The sequence below is a fragment of the Oncorhynchus clarkii genome, chromosome 12 (assembly GCF_045791955.1).
Source record: "Oncorhynchus clarkii lewisi isolate Uvic-CL-2024 chromosome 12, UVic_Ocla_1.0, whole genome shotgun sequence".
NCBI classification, from domain to species: Eukaryota; Metazoa; Chordata; class Actinopteri; order Salmoniformes; family Salmonidae; genus Oncorhynchus; species Oncorhynchus clarkii.
The window spans coordinates 62,839,499-62,861,291 of NC_092158.1; the positions used below are offsets into that span (position 1 = coordinate 62,839,499).

Here is a 21,793-nt window from a genome sequence, read left to right on the forward strand (position 1 = left end):
ACCCCCTGGTGGTTCAATGAATACATTACACATTTTCAAGTGTTAGTAATTTAGCTGACGCCCTGACCATGTTAAACGGTCCTTGCTATCCGCCATTCTTGGGATGTACCAACTCTGACATTACCTCATTGACGTTTAAATTTACAATGGTTACGATTAGTTAAGGGTTAAAGTTAGGGTTATGGGTTGTGGACGTCCCAAGGATCCCGGGTAGCACTAACTTTTCAACTTACCAGAACAAGTATCAAGCAAGAATCAATAAGACACTGCTGTTTTTTTATGTGACAAACTTTTAAATTAAAGGCAACTGGAAACATGAATGAAACAGCACACGTTTAAAAATAAACCCATTTATTGTACATTAGGCTCTGAACTATCAGTGTCACATTAAGTCAAAGTCTGAGCACTTGCTATGAGAGACCATGATGAGACTCTAATGAAGGCATCCTAAGCCGGTTTGTGTCTCTCTAAATAAAATCCTCAGTTCAGTGCAGACAAGGGGTGCTCATTTTCCTTTAATTTTCCTGGATAGTCACCTTATGAAGTGTCCTGGGGTAATCAGTGTTTGTTATTGGACAAGTTCAAATAGTTTCACTTAATTTCCGTTTAATGCCAAGTCAACATGACCCCGGTTTTTCTTGCAGGTCTAGATCCTAAAAACATATATATTTTTTTAAGATCAAAAACAAGCAGACACTGACTGTGGCTCTCAAGGTCTTCAACCTATGGTTCATCATCTGCAAATTCCAAGGACAGTAGGCTCCACCCCCCCAAGTCACAAGCAGGAAGTGGATCAATACTACAACACAGCGAAAGTAAATAACCTCCCTGTAACAGACTGACAGACAGGGCCCCGCTGCCCTTTGGACGGGCTGGTGCACAAACACACATACAGTAAGTTAAAACTCACAAGCACAGTAATAAATTTTTTTTTAAAGTCTACACACACACTTGCTGCTTGCTTAAGGTAGTTCATCACATCTGATGATGACTTCAACTACTCCTTGTGGGATCGCTGATGACTGCATAATCAGAAGCGGGATGCACACTGTCTGCCACAGACAGAGTACACAAAGACCTGTCCCGTTGAAGCCGGTGCAGCCACGGTCATACACACCCCTCCATATGTATTTGGACAGTGAAGCTAAAATAAAATGTGTCTCTTATACTCCAGCATTTTGGATCAGAGATTTTCCCACGTGTCCGTTTTACCGTTTAGAAATGAGAGCATTTTGTGGTATCCAATTGTGTTCCATTACGGCAACTCCCCACGGGCTAAGGAGCGGTGAGGATCGGACAAACACGCTGCTTCTTATAAACACCCAGAAGTCAGCCGGACCAATGTGTTGGAGGGGGACACCGTTCAATTGACCCTAGTCAGCTTGCAGGCGCCCAGTCCGCCACGCGAAGACGCTAGAGCATGTTAAGACGAGGAATCCCCTGCCAACCCGACCCTCCCCTAAACCCGGACAGTGCTAGGCCAATTGTGCACTGCCCTTGGAACTCCCGGTCACGTCAGGCTGTAGTGACGCCCCTCTGCACGCCGGGTGAAGTGCCTTAGCAGGATGCGCCACTTGGGAGCTCCGTGGCAAAGAAAAACATCTAAAGGCTTTATATAACGCTACTTAAATGCTTTAACAAATCATAATTATATATCATAATCTATAAATGGTTTATTAACTTACATTTGGCAATAAAATCTACAGTGGGAATTGTTACGTCACCCTTTATACACCATTTATAGTATATGACATAGGCTTATAAATCATTTGTGAAGCATTTATATAGCGCTTATAAAGCCTTTATGTACGCTCTAAAAGTCTTTATAGGTTGTACTGCCCTCACCCAATGTCCGACACATGAGTCCTGATGTGTTTGGTCAGCTTGGCTGCCTCACTGAAAGCCTTGCCACACAGGCTGCAGGTGTGGGCCCCGCCTCCGGCAGGCCGCATTCCATTGTGAACGCGCTGGTGCTTCCTACACGTGTAGGCGTCCTTGAAGCTCATGCCGCAGACAGGGCAGCCGTACAGCCGCAGCTCCGTGTGAACGCGCCGGTGGTTCCTCAGTGTGCCATCGTTGTTGAATCGCTTGCCACACAGTGCACAAACGTACGGCTTCTCCCCTGTGTGAATGCGGAGGTGGATCTTGAGGCGTGACACGTGGCTGAATATCTTACCACACTGAGGGCACGGGTGAGACTTCTGATCCCCCCTGTTGTTTGTTTGTTGTTGACCCCTGTTGTTTGTGGACCTGTTTATTTGTTGATGACCCCTATTTGTTGATCTATTTGTTTGTGGTTGACGTCTGGTTTGACCCGGATAGAACAGGGAGGTCAAGGGACCTACGGCACTGGTGGTGTCCCCGAAGTCTAGTTCTGGCCCTGTTGTTACACAACCATCGCTGCCAATCTGACGGAAAAAGCCATCTGGGATCATGGCCGCACTAGCTGATACCAGGTCAGTTGGGACGCCCGAGGCAGAGGCACCATACCTGCTGCTGTCTGCAACCACTGATTCCAGGTCAGCGCTCAGGTCTGAAACAGTGTACCTGGTTTCAACAGTGGCTGGTCCAGGGTCCGAACTGGGGTTTAGTTCACCACACCCCATCTGAGCAGATACTGACCCCAAGTCAGTAGGGATAGTATCACTAGGCTCTGTTTTGATGCCCTCAGAGTTATAGTGTAAAACCACTCTGTCCACGGGGCATGATGTGCTGCTGAAGGGATTTGCAGAGGGAAGCAGAAGCTGGTCGTCTTCTTCGTCCAAGTCCCTTTTCACGGACGCTGAAGTCAATGGAGCTACTACTGGGGTGGTAGCTGATGTATCGGTCTGTTGTGAGGACAGGGTATGTGGAGAGTTACACAGACTCTTCCACTCGGTGCACTCTGTGGGTAGCTGGCTATGTGTGGCAGGCATCTTATCCTGGTTCATTACCATGTGGTTCTGGGTCTGTGTAGACTCAAGGTCTGGACCCTGGTCGGAACTCCACTGGTGCTGCCCAGACATAGAGAGAGAAACAGGCCTGGTCGAGACTGGATGGACAGACCAACAAACAGACAGAAAAGAGAGAGAAATCAGCTTGATTCCATTCACACAACTACAGAAGCAACGATCCAAACATGAGTTTACAGGCATTTTGTAGGATGAGCTTGTTTGGGTAATGTGGTGATCTACTGGGCTTTAGACTGTCCAAATGCCCCCATATCATAATATTCTAGAAAAACCTGCATCCTCTCCCCTTTATCTACACTCAGTGAAATAATTGACAGATGAAAACAGTATAGGCAACAGAGGTCATCTGGCTTTCACTTGTTCTCAGATGAGTGCAGACAATAGACGAAGAGCCATTGGCATCGTCACCTGCTGAACATTCCGTTCCCGTGTCGAGTCCAACTTCTCGTAACCTTCGTTTTAGGACTTCATTCTCTCTCTTCGTACGGGCAGTCTCCTCCTCGAATTCTGACACTGTCCCCCCGACCACCTCCAGTATCTCATCTACAGCCACCATTAACCGCTCGGTGAGGTAAGCATTCAAAAGCTGTAGTTTAGTCATTTTCTAGAAATTTAGCCTGCCCAAAATATTTGTTAAAATTCACTGAAAGCCTACTAATAACGACCCAAGCTAGACTGTTTTGTAAACATATCCGCGGAAGCATTCACTTCCGGGTTATTTGACTCTACCGACGCTACCGTAATTCGTGAAAAAGGGGAGGGAAGAGTTTTATTAAAGGGATTTTCCACTTAAATATGTTAAGTTTGCACCCTTATTACTGTGTATATTAATAAATATATTGAGTGAAGGTAACGTGAGTCAAGCATCTGGCATCTTCCTTTTGTAAATAAACAACCTGAAAGATGGTTCAACTTTAATACAAAAGAAATACAGAATCAGAAATGTGATTTTAATAATTAAATGGACTGATTTAATTAATTTTCACAAACACACACTCTTCAATCAAGCTGGAAACATCAGCCACGATGACATTATCCATTCGTTTTCTACTGCACCATTTTTATTAATCCCAATAAATACATTTAGGAAATATTCCTATTGCTAAAACACTTCAACTTTCACAATCCTTTCATGTCGTTCTGTGTTTGAAATGGTGCAGCCGATTCAGTAGTAGCTGATTAGTTCGCGCATTGACCTCCTCATGTGATGAGCTGCCCTGCATCTGTCAGGTGTGTGTTCAGGTGTACCCGCAGGCCGCTGGCCACAGTGAAACTCTTGGGACACTGGACACAGCGATAGGGTTTCTCCCCAGAGTGAGTCCGTTTGTGCTTCTTCATGGTGTCTCCGTCGCTGAAGGTCCTGTGGCAGTAGGGGCAGCTGTAGGGTCTCTCACCGGTGTGGATCCTATAATATATAAATACGTTTTAAAAATATATATAAAAATAATAGTATATAAATGGAGTGAAGAGACTTTAACCCAACACCTAGCAACCTCGTCAAGAGGTTTGGATTTTTGGGCGTAACGGCAAAGGTGTTGGATTGACAGTCGTTGGTCAGAGTTACCGCCTATATTCGCTACAATATACAGTGAGCTACAAAACTATTGGGAGAGTGACACATTATTTGTTGTTTTGGCTCTGAACTCCAGCACTTGGGAGTTGAAATCGATGCCACCTTACCGGCCACCCTAGACCCACTTCAGTTTGCATACCGCCCCAACAGGTCCACAGATGACGCAATAGCCATCACACTGCCCTATCCCATCTGGACAAAAACATTACCTATGTAAGAATGCTGTTCATTGACTACAACTCGGCATTCAACACCATAGTACCCTCCAAGCTCATCATCAAGCTGGAAGCCCTGGGTCTCAACCCCTCCCTGTGTATCTGGGTCACTGACTTTGACGGGTCGCCCCCAGGTGGTGAAGGTAGGAAGCGACATCTCCACTTCACTGACCCTCAACACTGGGGCCCTACAAGGGTGTGTGCACAGCCCTCTCCAGTATTCCCTGTTCACCCACGACTGTGTGGCCATGCACACCTCCAACTCAATCATCAAGTTTGAAGACGACACAACAGTAATGGGCTTGATCACAAACAACGACGAGACAGCCTACAGGGAGGAGGTGAGGGCACTCGGAGTGTGGTGTCAGGAAAACAACCTCTCACTCAACGTCAACAAAACAAAGGAGATGATCGTGGACTTCAGGAAACAGCAGAGGCTGAAAAAATTTGGCTTGTAACCCAAAACCCTGACAAACTTTTGCAGATACACAATCGAGAGCATCCTGTTTGGGTGTATCACAACCTGGTACGGCAACTGCACCGCCCTCAACCACAAGGCTCTCCAGAGGGTTGTGCATTCTGCACAACGCATCACCGGGGGCAAACTACCTGCCCCCCATGACACCTACAGTACCAAATGTCACAGGAAGGCCAAAAAGATAGTCAAGGACAACAACCACCCGAGCCACTGCCTGTTCACACCGCTATCATCCAGAAGGCGAGGTTAGTACAGTGCATCAAAGCTGGGACCGTGAGATTGAGAAGCAGCTTCTATCTCAAGGCCGCTGCTGCCTACATTGAGACCCAATCACTGGACACTTGAATAAATGGATCACTAGTCATTTTAAACAATGCCGCTTTAAATAATTCCTATTTAATAATGTTTACATATCTTACATTACTCATATCACATATAAAATACAGTATATACAGTGGGGAGAACAAGTATTTGATACACTGCCGATTTTGCAGGTTTTCCTACTTACAAAGCATGTAGAGGTCTGTAATTTTTTTATCATAGGTACACTTCAACTGTGAGAGATGGAATCTAAAACAAAAATCCAGAAAATCACATTGTATGATTTTTAAGTAATTAATTTGCATTTTATTGCATGACATACGTATTTGATACATCAGAAAAGCTGAACTTAATATTTGGTGCAGAAACCTTTGTTTGCAATTACAGAGATCATACGTTTCCTGTAGTTCTTGACCAGGTTTGCACACACTGCAGCAGGGATTTTGGCCCACTCCTCAATACAGACCTTCTCCAGATCCTTCAGGTTTCGGGGCTGTCCCTGGGCAATACGGACTTTCAGCTCCCTCCAAAGATTTTCTATTGGGTCCAGGTCTGGAGACTGGCTAGGCCACTCCAGGACCTTGAAAGGCTTCTTGCGGAGCCACTCCTTAGTTGCCCTGGCTGTGTGTTTCGGACCGTTGTCATGCTGGAAGACCCAGCCATGACCCATCTTCAATGCTCTTACTGAGGGAAGGAGGTTGTTGGCCAAGATCTTGCGATACATGGCCCCATCCATCCTCCCATCAATACACTGCAGTCGTCCTGTCCCCTTTGCAGAAAAGCATCCCCAAAAAAGGATGTTTCCACCTCCATGCTTCACGGTTGGGATGGTGTTCTTGGGGTTGTACTCATCCTTCTTCTTCCTCCAAACACGACGAGTGAAGTTTAGACCAAAAAGCTATATTTGTCTCATCAGACTACATGACCTTCTCCCATTACTCCTCTGGATCATCCAGATGGTCATTGGCAAACTTCAGACGGGCCTGGACATGCGCTGGCTTGAGCAGGGGGATCTTGCGTGCGCTGCAGGATTTTGCTCTCTTCAGGTCATTGACCAGGTCCTGCCGTGTAGTTCTGGGCTGATCCCTCAGCTCCCTCATGATCATTGATGCCCCACGAGGTGAGATCTTGCATGGAGCCCCAGACCGAGGGTGATTGACCGTGATCTTGAACTTCTTCCATTTTCTAATAATTGCGCCAACAGTTGTTGCCTTCTCACCAAGCTGCTTGCCTATTGTCCTGTAGCCCATCACAACCTTGTGCAGGTCTACAATTTTATCCCTGATGTCCTTACACAGCTCTCTGGTCTTGGCTATTGTGGAGAGGTTGGAGTCTGTTTGATTGAGTGTGTGGACAGGTGTCTTTTATACAGGTAACAAGTTCAAACAGGTGCAGTTAATACAGGTAATGAGTGGAGAACAGGAGGGCTTCTTAAAGAAAAACTAACAGGTCTGTGAGAGACGGAATTCTTACTGGTTGGTAGGGGATCAAATCCTTATGTCATGCAATAAAATGCAAATTAATTACTTAAAAATCATACAATGTGATTTTCTGGATTTTTGTTTTAGATTCCATCTCTCACAGTTGAAGTGTACCTATGATAAAAAATTACAGACCTCTACATGCTTTTATAAGTAGGAAAACCTGCAAAATCGGCAGGGTATCAAATACTTGTTCTCCCCACTGTACATGTGACATGAGTAATGTAAGATATGTAAATTGTGGAATAGTTTAAAGTGACTAGTGATCCATTTACTAAAGTGTCAAGTGATTGGGTCTCAACACTGTATATACTGTATTGTAAGCATTTCACTAAACTCGCATTAACATCTGCTAACCATGTGTATGTGACCAATAAAATTTGATTTGAAATGATACAATGACTGAGGTTAAAGCCTAGACTGTCAGCTTTTAATTAGAGGGTATTTTCATCCATAATCGGGGGAACCGTTTAGAAATTACAGCACTTTTTGTACATAGTCCCCCCCATTTTAGGGGACCAAAAGTATTGGGACTAATTCACTTATATGAGTATTAAAGTAGTCAAAAGTGTAGTATGTGTGCCCCTATTCCTAGCATGCACTGATTACAGCAAGCTTGTGACTTTACAAACTTGTTGGATGGATTTGCTGTTGATTTTGGTTGTGTTTCAGATTATTTTTGTGCCCAATAGAAATGAATGGTAATGTAATGTGTTGGAGTCACTTTCATTATAAATAAGAATCAAATATGTTTCTAAACACTTCTACATTCATGTGGATGCTACCATGACTACGGATAGACCTGAATTATTCGTGAATAATGATGAGTGAGAAAGTTACAGATGCATAAATATAGTCATCATCATTCAGGACTATCCGTGGTCATGGTAACATTCACATTACTTCTACTCCTTTTGCCACTGGGCAAAGAGAAAACGGTTTATAGTTTTACAGCTAATTTCCTTCAATTCTACCCTTTTTGCCATGTGATGGAGATAATGGTTTTCAGTTTTAAAGTGCATTTCCTGCCATTCTACACATTTTGCCGTGACTTGTTAATGTGACTTGTTAATAATACCTGAGTGAGAGTGACTGACAAAATCAATGGGGGCCACCTGGAGGTCAGGACCCCCGGGCACGTGGTCGGTAGTCGCCCATGATTACTACACGTTTAGATCGCTTGCTAGACTCATTTAAAACAGCTAGCCGACATGGCTAATTGAGTGACGGTCAGTGATGACATAACAAGAGAAGAATTGCTGACGCACGTCCAAATTTCAAACTTGCACCTTGTGTGTTTGACTATTTTAACTCTCAATAGTAAGTTGAGTGCTTATGGTGCTTATGCCTGGAGCCGGCCCTGGTGATAGGGATGAACCAGGTAATCAACATTCAATGGAGGACAAGTTGTCACAGGGCTCCAACCTATATAGCCCATACTACCACACTTGCCCAATGCCCAGGCCCATGACCCAGCCACATTGTCAGTACTTAGCTTTTATGTAAAGATTGACGGCTGTTTAGAAACATATTATATTCTTATTGACCAAAACATTTATTAACTCCAAAATGACACCATACATTATTTACCATTCATGTCTATTGGGCACAAAATCATCTGAAACAAAAATGAAAACGAACAGCAAACGCATCCAACACATTTGTAGAGTCACAAACTTGATGTAATCATTGCCTGCTAGAAATATGTGACTAAATACTAAGCTTTTGACTACTTTAATACACATCAGTGAATTTGTCCCGATACTTTTGGTCCCCTAAAATGGGGACTATGTACAAAAAGTGCTGTCCTTTCTAAACGGTTCACCCAATTAAAGCTGACAATTTAACATCGTAGTGATTGTATCACTTCAAATCCAAAATGCTGCAGTACAGAGACAAAACAACTAAATGTGTCACTGTCCCAATACTTTTGGAGCTCACTGTATAATAACACAACATGTGAATGTATGCCAACCTCAGGTGCCGTCTCAGGTTGCCTCTCTGGGTAAAGCTCTTGGAGCACCAGGAGCAGCGGTGGGGCCTCTCCCCCGTGTGGATGCGGTGGTGGCGCCGCAGGTCAGCCGACTGGGCGAAGGACTTACAGCACCAGTCACAGGCGTAGGGCTTCTTGTACTGGAGGTGGAGGTGGAGGCTGGCCGCCTGGCTGAAACTCTCCCCACAGCGGGTGCAGCGGTGTGGGCGTCCCTCCTGGTGGTCGGTGGGGGTGAAGTTGTTACTCTCGTCGTATGGCAACACCCTGTCCTTGGGCCCAGGCTCTGTTTCATACGTTTGCTGGTCATGTACGGGTGTGTTATGGAGCTTCGAGATGTCCATATCTGGAAGGTCTTTGAAGCCAGTGTCGCCTGAGAGTTCATGGTTGTGGGGTAGTCGTGTTATAGGACGACCTGTGTAGTCTAAACTGGATTGAGGTTCATGGTTGGTGAGGTTCACTGTGACGTCACATTCCTTGGGTTCCATTTTGATCCGTCCCTGGATTGGGTCGATGGGAGCGGACGTCTTTCCCTCTGTCCTAAGGACTGGCATTTCAGCCTTGGCTGCTTCAGTTGTTGTGGCACAGTGGGCATTGGAGGAGAACAGAGATGGGGCCAAGGACGAGGCGTTTCCAATACCCTTGGGTTCTGGGTCTGAGTTGTGCTCAGTCTTTGGGATTGCCTCCTCTGGACTGGGCTTCTCTTCTACTCTGACTGTTTCAGTGTGTCCCTGGTTTGGTCCTGTCAGACCCCCATCCTTACCCAATACTACCTGGCTCTGTGTCTGTAGCCCTCGTGTGTTGACCTGGCTCTGTGTCTGTAGCCCTCGTGTGTTGACCTGGCTCTGTGTCTGTAGCCCTCGTGTGTTGGCCTGGCTCTGTGTCTGTAGCCCTCGTCTGTTGACCTGGCTCTGCTGCAGGGGCTCTGGGTCATGTTCCTGACTTGGGCTCTGGGTCATGTTCCACTCTTGCTCACAGAGCTGCTGCTGCCCAGAGAGAGAAAGGCTAGTGGATCCTGCATAGAAAAAGGGTGCAAATACAAAGTGCTGTCATTAAATAAGTATGACATTTAGTAGATATTTATGACATTGTAATTAATCATGCACTACTATTAGTTGTTCATTTTTGCTGCGAGGGATATTCGGAATTCGGGCACTTCTCGCGAGCCAACGTAACGTTGCTGTCAATCGTCGACAGACGTCACCCAAAGTAACTAACTAGTTGACAGGTTGCCAATTCATTTTTGCATGACCATTAAATTAGCATTATCCAACTAAATGTTCTCACGCCAGTCTGTCTCCGCCAAAAGTAGGATGTCCCGGAGCTGTCGCCGCAGGCTTTCATTTTGTCTCTTCGCGCTTTCGTTCTCTCTCTTCGTCCTAGCCGTCTCTTCTCGGTACTCGGCCACTGTGTCCCCGACCACGTCCAGAATCTCCCGCACCACTACCGTTAAACGTTCTGTCAGGTAAGCATTCAACAGCTGCAATTTGGTCATTTTAAAGACGTAAAATAGTGCAGAATAATGTCTCGTCTCTCTCAGCTGATGTTGTGATTTTATTATTCGTTTGTTGGTAGTTGGGTGACTAGGAAGTGTGTATGTTGTTTTATCGCCACCTGCTGTTTGGGAAGTGAAATGTCTGTCTTGTTTATGTTGAGCCACAAGGGGGAAGTGCAACCATTTATAATTTCCTCTGACTCAGTAGTTTTATAACATGAACCCTCAAGCCTGGTCCATCCCAACAACATCTGATTCAACTACTCAACTAACTTATCATTCAGCCCTTAATCAAAAAGGTAGGTCTATGAACAGAAGCCCAAACACAAACAAGACTAAACAGACAGACCTATTGAAGCCAGCAGATACGCTACAGGACTGTTTTGCCAGCACAGACTGGAATGTGTTCTGGGATTCATCCAATGGCATTGAGGAGTATACCACCTCAGTCACCGGCTTTATCAATAAGTGCATAAACGACATAGTCCCAACAGTGACTGTACATACATATCCCAATTACAGGCAACAATCGCACTGAGCTAAAGGCTAGAACTGAGCAAGACCTTTATACAGGTCAACATTCACAAGGCCGCGGGGCCAGACGGATTAGCAGGACGTGTACTCAGAGCATGCGTGGACCAACTGCCAAGAGACTTCACTGACATCTTCTACCTCTCCCTGACCGAGTCTGTAATACCTACATGATTCAAGCACACCACCATAGTCCCTGTGCCCAAGAAAGCGAAGGTAACCTGCCTAAATGACTTCCGCCCCATAGCACTCACGTCAGTAGCCATGAAGTGCTTTGAAAGGCTGGTCATGGCTCACATCAACACCATCATCCCGGAAACCCTAGACCCACTCCGATTTGCATACCGCCTTAACCGATCCGAAGATGACGCAATCTCAATCGCGCTCCACACTGCTCTTTCCCACCTGGACAAAAGGAACACCTATGTGAGAATGACTTCCTGACGTGCCGCTTCCAGGTGGTAAGGGTATGCAACAACACGTCTGCCACGCTGATCCTCAACAAGGGGGCCCCTCAGGGGTGCGTGCTTAGTCTCCTCTTGTACTCCCTGTTCACCCACGACTTCGTGACCAAGCACAACTCCAACACCATCATTAAGTTTGCTGACAACACAACAGTGGTAAGCCTGATCACCCACAACGATGAGACAGCCTATAGGGAGGAGGTCAGAGACCTGGCCGTGTGGTCCCAGGACAACAACCTCTCCCTCAACTTGAGCAAGACAAAGGTGATGATCGTGGACTACAGGAAAAGGAGGGCCGAACACACCCCAATTCACATCAACGGGCTGTAGTTCCTTGGTGTCCACATCACCAACAAACTATTATGGTCCAAATACACCAAGACAGTCATAAAGAGGGCACAACAACTTATTTTCCCCCTCAGGAGACTGAAAACATTTGGCATGGGTCCCCAGATCCTCAAAAAGTTCTACAGCTGCACCATCGAGAGCATCCTGACCGGTTGCATCACCGCCTGGTATGGCAACTGCTCGGCATCCGGCCGTAAGGCGATACAGATGGTAGTGTGTACGGCCCAGTACATCATTGGGGCCAAGCTTCCTGCCATCCAGGACCTATATACTAGGCGGTGTCAAATACTTCAGTCACCCATGTCATAGACTGCTCTCTCTGCTACCGCACGGCAAGCGGTACCGAAGCGCCAAGTCTAGGTCCAAAAGATTCCATAACAACTTCTACCCCCAAGCCATAAGACTGCTGAATAATTTAATCAAATGGCGACCTGGACTATTTACATTAACCCCCCCCCCCTTGTTTTTACACTGCTGCAACTCGCTGTTTATTATCTATGCATTGTCACTTTAACCCTACCTACTTGTATAAATTACCTCGACTAACCTCTACCCCCGCACATTGGCTCTACCCCTTGTATATAGCCTTGTTATTGTTATTTTATTGTGTTACTTTTGTTTCATTTTTTTGTAAATATTTTCCTAACTTATTGTCTTAAAACTGCATTGTTGGTTAAGAGCTTGTAAGTAAAGGCTTCAGGTCTCAGGAAAGGTTACTCATCACACTGGCGTAGTAGTAGGCATATTTAATTAAACTCAGGTGAATTACAGGTCAAGATGATTAAAGACGGGATCTCTTTATCTATGATAGAGAAATTGGCGTGCTCAGCTCGAACGTTTTGTCATCCCAAAAAATGATTTGGGTGCTGGGTTCCAAAGGCTTATGCTGGAAGAAAGAAACGCATCTGTTTGTTTTGATCACTGCTGCTAAAATATAAGACATTTCAACTTACAGAATATTTCCTTTCTTCAAATATATCTCCTTATCTTTGGCACGCAGCAGGGAGCTATATCGACATCAACTCTCTACTCCTCTGCAACTCTTCACTGGGTCAATTGCAGGCGGTGGCTCTCCTGGGAAAATGCAGGTAAGTACAAAGAAAAGTGTCTAGTGTCACCTGAGTGTCTAAGAAAGGTTAATAACAGTAGCTATATTTGAAGAAAAACACCCAAGAGAATTCAAACACTGGTAACTGCACAGAGTGAACCACTGCCAGCCTAGGCCCTCCACCAACCCCCTTGCGACTGGGATTTGGTCGTCTGGGTTTGCATCCCAAATGGTACCCTATTCCATATTCACTGCTTTTGACTAGGGCCCAACGGCACTACATAGGGTGCCATTTGGGACGCATCCCAGGTCTGCCTCTAATCTTCCTGTGGTATCAACGTCAGGGCTTTATCGGGAGACGAAGAGGTGCGTGACCCTCTGGACTGGACTGCCATCCTCCATGCAGGAGAGGAGATGCAGATTGTGTGGGAGAGGCTGCAGTCCCTTAATCGGATTGATTGATTAGATAATTCAGTCAGAGAAGCAAATGAAATCCCTGAAGGTTAACTGTAACCTTCTCTAAATGTCTCCTCTACTCTCTTTAACTCTCTCCCTCTCTCTTGACTCCCCTCTCTCGGTCCCTCTCTCCCTCTACTTCTCGCCTTCTCTTTGGGAAGATCTCAATTGCGTACTACTCACGTCCTCTCTCCTCGTCTCCTTCTCAAACCCGATTGGAGGAGAAGATCAGAGGGTGCGGGACATTTTGCTTTCTCATCCAATTGGTTTTGAGAAGGAGACGAGGAGAGAGGACGTGAGGAGTAGACAATTGAGATCATTATTGGTGAACCAGGAAAATATATTAAGGGTAGAAAAGATATTACTGCATCCTGTACTGACAGACCCCCCCCCCCCCCCCCCCCCCCCAAATAGGAAACTGTGAAATAAGCAAGATGTAAAATGTTTATTGTCTTTTCATTGCATTTGTAAGCAATAATTCACAAGCATGTTAATGTAAAGAACATGAACAGTATAAAAAGTTGGAAGAAAATGCTAGGTAGTAAATAAAACGATACAACACCAGGAGTCAGATTGCAAATAGTGGATTTCCGGATCTATGGCGCCCTCTCAGAAGTGCATTTATTTCGCACAGCAATGTGTCCTGGGTGATGAAGAGAGTTGACACTACATAGAAAGGTTATAGATATGGTGGTCATCAGAGCTGAATGGGTCAGGCCATCGCAGGTCTGCCCCTTTTCCATGTCATTTTGGTGGTGTTGTTGTTGCTGTGATCATGTCGTATGTTAATGTTATGTGGGTTTTACGTATCTACACCACCGTTAACATTATTGGCCCCCTGTTGGATAAATGAAGTGTTTTGAATTGGATGGGATCGAATTGACTCCCTCCAACCAAGGTCAAGCTGCTGTACAAATCAAACACACTTTTAAAATATGAAATATCTGGCTTTCTGGAAGGCAATGAATTGAATACTGATTCTCCTAGGAGGTTAAAAGGCTACGTACTCCATTACCAGCCTGAACTGAAAGACTCTTTGAATCGGTCATTTCAGAACAATTTTGAAATAGTTATTTACCTGGAATCATTTGGATTTGGACCATTTAACATTTGGACCAATGTACATTGGGAAGTTAGCACGCTAGGTTCTGGAGCAGAGTGTTGTTGAAGTGGGATGGAATCCTGGGTTGTACAGGGATGGGGGGGGGAGATTTCGATAAAGCGTTGCATGCAATGGGGGGAAAAAACCCTCTTAGAGAATATGGAGTGTAGCAGCCGGTGTAACAGTCCCAAATGGTGTCTCCCAGGAGATCTCCTCTCCCTTCCTTTCCCCTGTCCTCTGCAGCACACTGCGTTCTTTCTCTCCATCTGCTAAAACCGGCCAGTCAGAATCTATCTTCTCACAGAGTTTAGTCTGTAGACACACCAATCTCTTTTTACTCCTGCTCGGATCCTGTGCCCTGCATACACACACCCTCCTTTGAACTCTACTAAGACGTGTGTGTGTGTGTGTTTGTTTCATGGCTCTTGGTTCAGAACATCAAAGGCACAGCACATACAGTACACTATTTCTTGTTTAGTTTTCCTCTCGCATTCTCTCCTTCTTTTACAGCTCTCTTTTTTAAAAACCTTTGGTTTCAGACCGCTCCCTCTCCCCCTTTCCTCTCTGCGTTCAACTGCATTATGATAGTCCAGATTTGTCTTCTTTCTCTCCCTTGCTCGACATGTCTACTTTTATCTTTACCTCTGTCTAACTCTCTAGTTCCTTCCTTTTCTGCTTTTGTGTCGTTCTACCTGTTTTTTTTGTGGTATTTTTATCTCCCTCTTTCTATCTCTCTCTCGCCATCTGTACTCCCACTCTGCTCTTTGCCTCCCCACCACTCCTTTACAAACAGAACAAGTCTTATCCATCTCATTATCTGTCTGATAATGCCTTGTTTTTTCCCGTGATTTGTAGCTACCCCTTTTATTTGAGTTTACCTCCATCACCTTTTTTTTCTCTCTACTGCCGTCTCCAGTAGCCGTCCTCCCCAACCCACCGTGCTCCCCCCTCTACCCCTCTCTCCCTCCCTTTTTTCTCTCTCCTCCTCACACTGCTCTTTCTCTATCCAGCCTATCCCTCTTTCTCTGCAGCCCCCACTCTTTCCCCCTATCATGTTTTCTCTCTCCTTAATTCCCAGCCACAGAGGCAGAAGCTTTTAATAATTCATATGGATTTAAAATGTAAATGAGATAGAATTTTTATTAACACTGAGAAGTCAGACCTCACTCCCTCCCTGCTCCATCCCCGCTTCTCCGGTTGCTCTCCCTCCCTGCCAACTGTTGCCTTGACAACCGCAACATCCTGGAAACACGTAACAGAAATTCACACACACAAGACAAGAGTGGGTTTCTCGGATACCCTATCTCAAGCACATTCTTAAGGTAGGGAAAATGATGGAAGGAGAGCGAGTCTGACGCAGTTCAGGACTAACATGCAGCGAGATGTATTATTGAACATAAATATAAACGCAACATGTAAAGTGTTGGTCCCATGTTTCATGAGATGAAATAAAAGGTCCCAGAAATGTTCTATACACACAAAAAGCTTATTTCTCTCAAATGCTGTGCACAAATTTGTTTACCAGTTAGTGAGCCTTTTGCCTTTGACAAGATAATCCATCCACCTGACAGGTGTGGCATATCAAGAAGCTGATTAAACAGCATGATCATTGCACAGGTGCACCTTGTGCTGGGGACAATTAAAGGCCAATCTAAAATGAGTCCTCTAATAAGAGGACTGGCCACCCCACATAGCCTGGTTCCTCTCTAGGTTTCTTCCTAGGTTTTGGCCTTTCTAGGGAGTTTTTCCTAGCCACCGTGCTTCTACACCTGCATTTCTTGCTGTTTGGGGTTTTAGGCTGGGTTTCTGTACAGCACTTTGAGATATCAGCTGATGTACGAAGGGCTATATAAATAAATTTGATTTGATTTGATTTAAAATGTAAAGTTTTGTCACACAACACAATGCTACAGATGTCTCAAGTTTTGAGGGAGCGTGCAATTGGCATGCTGACTGTATGAATGTCTACCAGCACTGTTGCCAGATAATTTAATGTTCCTTTCTCTACCATTACCCGCATCAAACGTTGTTTTAGAGAATTTGGCAGTACGTCCAACCGGCCTCACAACCGCAGACCACGCCAGCCAAGGACCTCCGCATCCGGTTTCTTCACCTGCGAGATTGTCTGAGACCAGCCACCCAGAGAGCTGATGAAACTGTGGGTTTGCACACCCAAAGAATTTCTGCACAAACTGTCAAAAACCATCTTAGGGAAGCTCATCTGCGTGCTCGTCATCCTCACCAGGTTCTTGACCTGCCTGCAGTTTGGTGTCGTAACCAACTTCAGTGGGCAAATGCTCACCTTCGATGGCCACTGCCACGCTAGAGAAGTGTGCTCTTCGCTGATTAATCCCGGTTTCAACTGTACCGGGCAGATGGCAGACAGCGTGTATGGCGTCTTGTGGGCGAGCAGTTTGCTGCTGTCAATATTGTTGACAGAATGCCCCATGGAGGCGGTGGGGTTATGGTATGGGCAGGCATAAGCTATGGACAACGAACACAGTTGCGTTTTATCAATGTCAATTTGAATGCACAGAGATTCCGTGACGAGATCCTGAGGCCCATTGTCATGCCATTCATCAGCCGCCATCCAACTCTATGCAAAGGAGATGTGTTGCGCCGCATGAAGGCAAATGGTGGTCACACCAGATACTGATTGGTGATTTACTGATTATTATATATTTTTTTAGCTATCTGTGACTAACAGATGCTTATCTGTATTCCCAGTCATGTGAAATCCATAGATTGAATTTGTTTAAATGAGTGAACTTGTTCAAATTGACTGATTTTCTCACATGAACTGTAAAGTCGTAGAAATTGTGGCATGTTGCGTTTACATTTTTGTTCAAGTGTAGCAATGTACCGTGTAAAACAGAGCTCGTACTCAACTAGGGTTTATTCACAAGGTTCCTTTCAAACTTGATCAATAATCATTAATAATCAAACAAGATCAAGATCAATACAGAGTGCTTTATCAATATATTGGATTAACATAGTAGTGTACATACATACTCATACTGTATGTTTATAAAGCAGTCAATTAAGGCATGCACAGTCAGGCAAGTCTGCACAGATGTCTGATTCAGGATTATATTATAGATCTGTAATCAACGACAATAAGAACAACAACACTGATTAACTAATGGGCCGATGGTCTGGTACCACCGGTGCTGCAGTCTGTGGCTACCTCCCAAATGGCACCATATTCCCTATATAGTGCACTACTTTTGACCAGAGCCCCATGGGACTAGAAATGGAGTAGGGTTTCATTTGGGAGTGAACCAAGATCTCTCCTCCAAAGAGATAATATATCAAAACAGGATATAGATTATATTGGGCAGGATGTAGTTTACAACAAACAGGAAAGGGGATCAAATAGATAATTGTAAAGTGATCCGACATGGCTCAGTTGGTAGAGTGTGGCGCTTGCAATGCCAGGAATGTGGGTTTGATTCCCAGGACCAACCATATGTAAAAATGTATCGCTTTGGATAAAAGCATATAATAAAATAACAATAATCTATAGAAAATAAGAAGGATCAGAAGAACATGAATTAGTTGGGAATAATTAAAGGAATTCATGAATTGGTGGGAGAAAGAAAGACCTGAGAGATTAATAGGAAATTACTAAGAAAAGGTGGAGATTACTCAAGACATTTATGTCGGTGTGTGAGTAAATTATCTCATGAACTGGTTGGTCATCGTCGTTGTGATCACATAAGTTATCTGCATATGAATTGTGTAACTAACTGTAAACATGCTTTTTTTGTTGTTGTTGTTGCGCCGTTCTCTTGTCAAGGAAGCTCAGAAACCAACCGGGTAGAATAACAGCGAAGGCCATTGTAGAATATTGTTTCCTCTGTGTTGTTCTATTGTCATAAAGAGAACAACAACTCTAGCAGAGATAACAGTGAAATAGAACCATAATCATGACAATAGTGATACTAGTGATGATAATAATGGAATAATACAATTAATAGCTCAATAACAGTCCATATCAAACCAAAGGCATAATCAGGTATATAAATAAATATATACATACATACATCTACAATATAGTGCAAGCAGGTTAAATATCCATAGTTGTGCACAACCATTGAGAAATGGAAATAAAATAAGTCAAAAGTCAGCATTCACTTTCAGCTACAAATCTTTTTTTGCTTATGGTTAGTACGAACAGACATGCTACACTTTTGGCGTGAATGGGGTTACAGGAGACTTGGGCAATGTCCTGATGATCTCTTCTTCCTCCCAAAGTGTGCACTTGTTAACTTCCCTTCACTGATTTGAAAATAAATGACTGGTACAATACGTATTGTAGAAACTCCCTCTAGCCAATGCCTCCAGAGTGGGAAAGGAAAACCAGCCACCAGCCAAATGCTGCTAGATTTTGCCATTGGCTGGTAGAATGTATTTTCTTACCAGCCACATGGATGGGTGATCACACAGAGCATTTGGGAGCAGTTTTATTTTTGTTCAATCCAAAGCCCACAAAAAAAACATATTTGTGTATGCGTTTTCTGTGATTTATCTTCATTTTTTTGTGGCTGGTCAAATTTGGGCATCCACGGCTGATGGACTAAAAACGTAATTTCCCACCCTGCATGCCTCCACTAATCCAATGCTTTTAGATTAGTGGGAACTATTGAACGAGTGTACACTTCAGTAGAAAGGATATATTATTGGGACACACCCCCTCACTAACCTTCCAAACATGGGGAACCTTCCCCTTTGGTTTTCAACCATATTGTAGCCTTTCTATGGTAGCTAGCGTAGACCTCAAGGGTGGTTCTGAGGAAGTGCTCCAAACGGTCGGGTGGAGCAGAGTCTCAAAATAACAAATTGGCATAGATTATTCTGGACCCCCAAACAAATCGCAGTGGAAAAAGTCAACTTTGGACGTGAACATCATGTGTTGTCATGACAAATATGCATGTGATTTATTTACAACGCGCTGTACGGGTCAACGAGCCTCTCAGCTACCTAAAGATGTCCTTGGTGTAAAAGCATTAGAGTTAACCCAGCCTCCATTAAAAACTCTTAAGTATAAACGCACTGTAAACGATACTGTAAACATGCACAGGGGACTGGGCTCAGGAAGTGAAGGGAATGTGGGTGCCAAGTAGAATATGACACCTTTAAACTGAGTGGGAGGGGACTGACTCAACTGCTTCTCCCTAAAAACAGCATCCGGGGGCAGACACACACACACACACAGTGTTACACTGCATCTCTCTCTCTCTCTCTCTCTCTCTCTCTCTCTCTCTCTCTCTCTCTCTCTCTCTCTCTCTCTCTCTCTCTCTCTCTCTCTCTCTCTCTCTCTCTCTCTCTCTCTCTCTCTCTCTCTCTCTCTCTCTCTCTCTCTCTCTCTCTCTCTCTCTCTCTCTCTCTCTCTCTCTCTCTCTCTCTCTCTCTCTCTCTCTCTCTCTCTCTCTCTCTCTCTCTCTCTCTCTCTCTCTCTCTCTCTCTCTCTCTCTCTCTCTCTCTCTCTCTCTCTCTCTCTCTCTCTCTCACACACACACACACCGACAGAGCACTTAGCCAGAGTCAAGCAAAATACTGCCTTGCCCCTACTGTATGTGGCTTGGCTCACATTCCAGGCTTTGGCACACAGTGACACACTGACTGACTCCCAGCGGGAGAAGAGGTCATTCTTCTCTGTGAATAACAACCAGACAAGGGCAAACACTAAGCACATAGGAGCTGATACTGACCAGGGAGGAGAGAGAGTAACAACTGACCAAACACCCCAGTGAGGCATTTGTATAGAATTTGAACAAAAGAGGCAACCATCAAAGATAACGAATACATACTTAGAGAGGTGAGAGGTAAAGTGGGCAATACATTTGCAATACTGAAGTGAAAGGAATGAATTCAAACTGACCAGAGATGGTAGACTATGTTTAGAATTGTGTAAATACTGTCAAGCAGACTGTCATAACATTGTTGTTGTGGAATTGAAAGATGCATGGCTCCCTTGCAAAAGAGACCCTGGTCTCAATAGGACACCCTGTTAAAGTAAAGGTAAAATGAATAAATAAGTTACCAATAAGGAATAGATGATATGGAGGTATATACTGGACAGAAGCGGGGGAAATGAAGAGTAAGCAACAAAATTAAAATGACTGCCTGTCTTTTGTGTTTATTCTAGAACCGGCTCTGCTCAGTCTGTTTTTCCAGTCTAGTATATTCTCTGACTTTTATCCTGCATCAGTATCAAGCACCACACCATCTCTCTTTCTCTTTCCCTCTCTGTCTCTCTCTCTCACACACACGCAAACACACACACACACACACACACACACACACACACACACACACACACACACACAAATCCTCTTTGCCTCTATCTGTGCCAAACAAAGGACTGAAGCCCATGCAGCTATCCCCAATCCTCCCCTCCCTCTTCTCCTCTCCTGTTCTTTATCTCCCTCCTTCTCTCAGCCAATGAGAATGTCATTCCGCCGTATGGGTGTGCCTGCCTGTGTCTCTGTGTGTAACTGCGTACATCTGTCTTCTCTCACACTCTATGTGTATATATATTTGTGTGTGTGTGCGGGGGGGGGTAAGCAAGTGTGTTTCAGAGTGCATGCGAGTTACCTGCCCTGCCTCAATCCCCAACCCAGAGTGGCTCATTCTCCCCAGATTCCAGGTATTTTAAAACGAAGACGATGAAGCAAAGATAGATGGAGACTCCAGGTTTTTCCCTAAATCAAATTACAGATGGTCCCATCTGTCTCTAACTCCTCCCTCCCTTTACAGAAAATAACGATATGGAACAAATGCAGAACAAAAAAGCCCCCCCCCCCCCCCCATCAACATCATCACATTGATCAAAGATCAATTCCAATCCTGTCACCTCCCTCCCTAACTCTCCCTTTGACTTCTTTAACTTGCTCCCATAGTGTGAGATGGTTTCTGACATCACAGTTAAAAGGATCCCTTGGTTGTGTTACAGTGGTGTGGACTGACTGGAGATGAATGGTACAGTGGAAGAAAATAATCCCAGTACAGAGAAAAGCAGATGTCCTTTCCCGGCGACACCGTGTTTTGTCACGTTCGGAGCAGCTCGGGAGGAGCAGCCTGGGAGGAACAGCCTGGGAGGAGCAGCCTGGGAGGAGCAGCTCGGTAGGAGCAGCCTGGGAGGAGCAGCTCGGGAGGAGCAGCCTGGGAGGAGCAGCCTGGGAAGAGCAGCTCAGGAGGAGCAGCCTGGGAGGAGCAGCCTGGGAAGAGCAGCTCGGGAGGAGCAGCCTGGAAGGAGCAGCCTGGGAGGAGCAGCGTGGGAGGAGAAGCCTGGGAGGAGCAGCCTGGGAGGAGCAGCCGGGGAGGAGCAGCTCGGG

The 21,793-nt window shown here is 45.0% G+C and overlaps 2 protein-coding genes across 4 annotated transcripts; both read right to left on the reverse strand.

Annotated features, from left to right (window-relative positions):
- Positions 1–334: 334 nt before the first annotated feature.
- On the reverse strand, positions 335–3,668 carry LOC139420967 (uncharacterized). The gene is made up of 2 exons (XM_071171409.1): positions 3,360–3,668; positions 335–3,031 (listed from the first exon to the last, which is right to left on the reverse strand). The coding sequence occupies exons 1-2, from the start codon at positions 3,550–3,552 to the stop codon at positions 1,842–1,844; spliced, it is 1,383 nt and encodes a 460-aa protein (XP_071027510.1). The 5' UTR covers positions 3,553–3,668; the 3' UTR covers positions 335–1,841.
- A 214-nt stretch (positions 3,669–3,882) lies between these two features.
- LOC139420964 (zinc finger protein 239-like) lies at positions 3,883–10,588 on the reverse strand. 3 transcript variants are annotated; one of them, XM_071171406.1, is made up of 4 exons: positions 10,297–10,573; positions 9,882–10,024; positions 8,995–9,815; positions 3,890–4,356 (listed from the first exon to the last, which is right to left on the reverse strand). In XM_071171406.1, exons 1-4 carry the CDS (start codon positions 10,502–10,504, stop codon positions 4,152–4,154), a joined length of 1,377 nt encoding a protein of 458 aa, XP_071027507.1. In that variant the 5' UTR covers positions 10,505–10,573; the 3' UTR covers positions 3,890–4,151. The 3 variants fall into 3 exon arrangements, with proteins under 3 accessions (XP_071027505.1, XP_071027507.1, XP_071027506.1); XM_071171405.1 differs by having other exon boundaries at positions 3,895–4,356; positions 8,995–9,782; positions 9,849–10,024; positions 10,297–10,562; XM_071171404.1 differs by having other exon boundaries at positions 3,883–4,356; positions 8,995–10,024; positions 10,297–10,588.
- Positions 10,589–21,793: the final 11,205 nt, after the last annotated feature.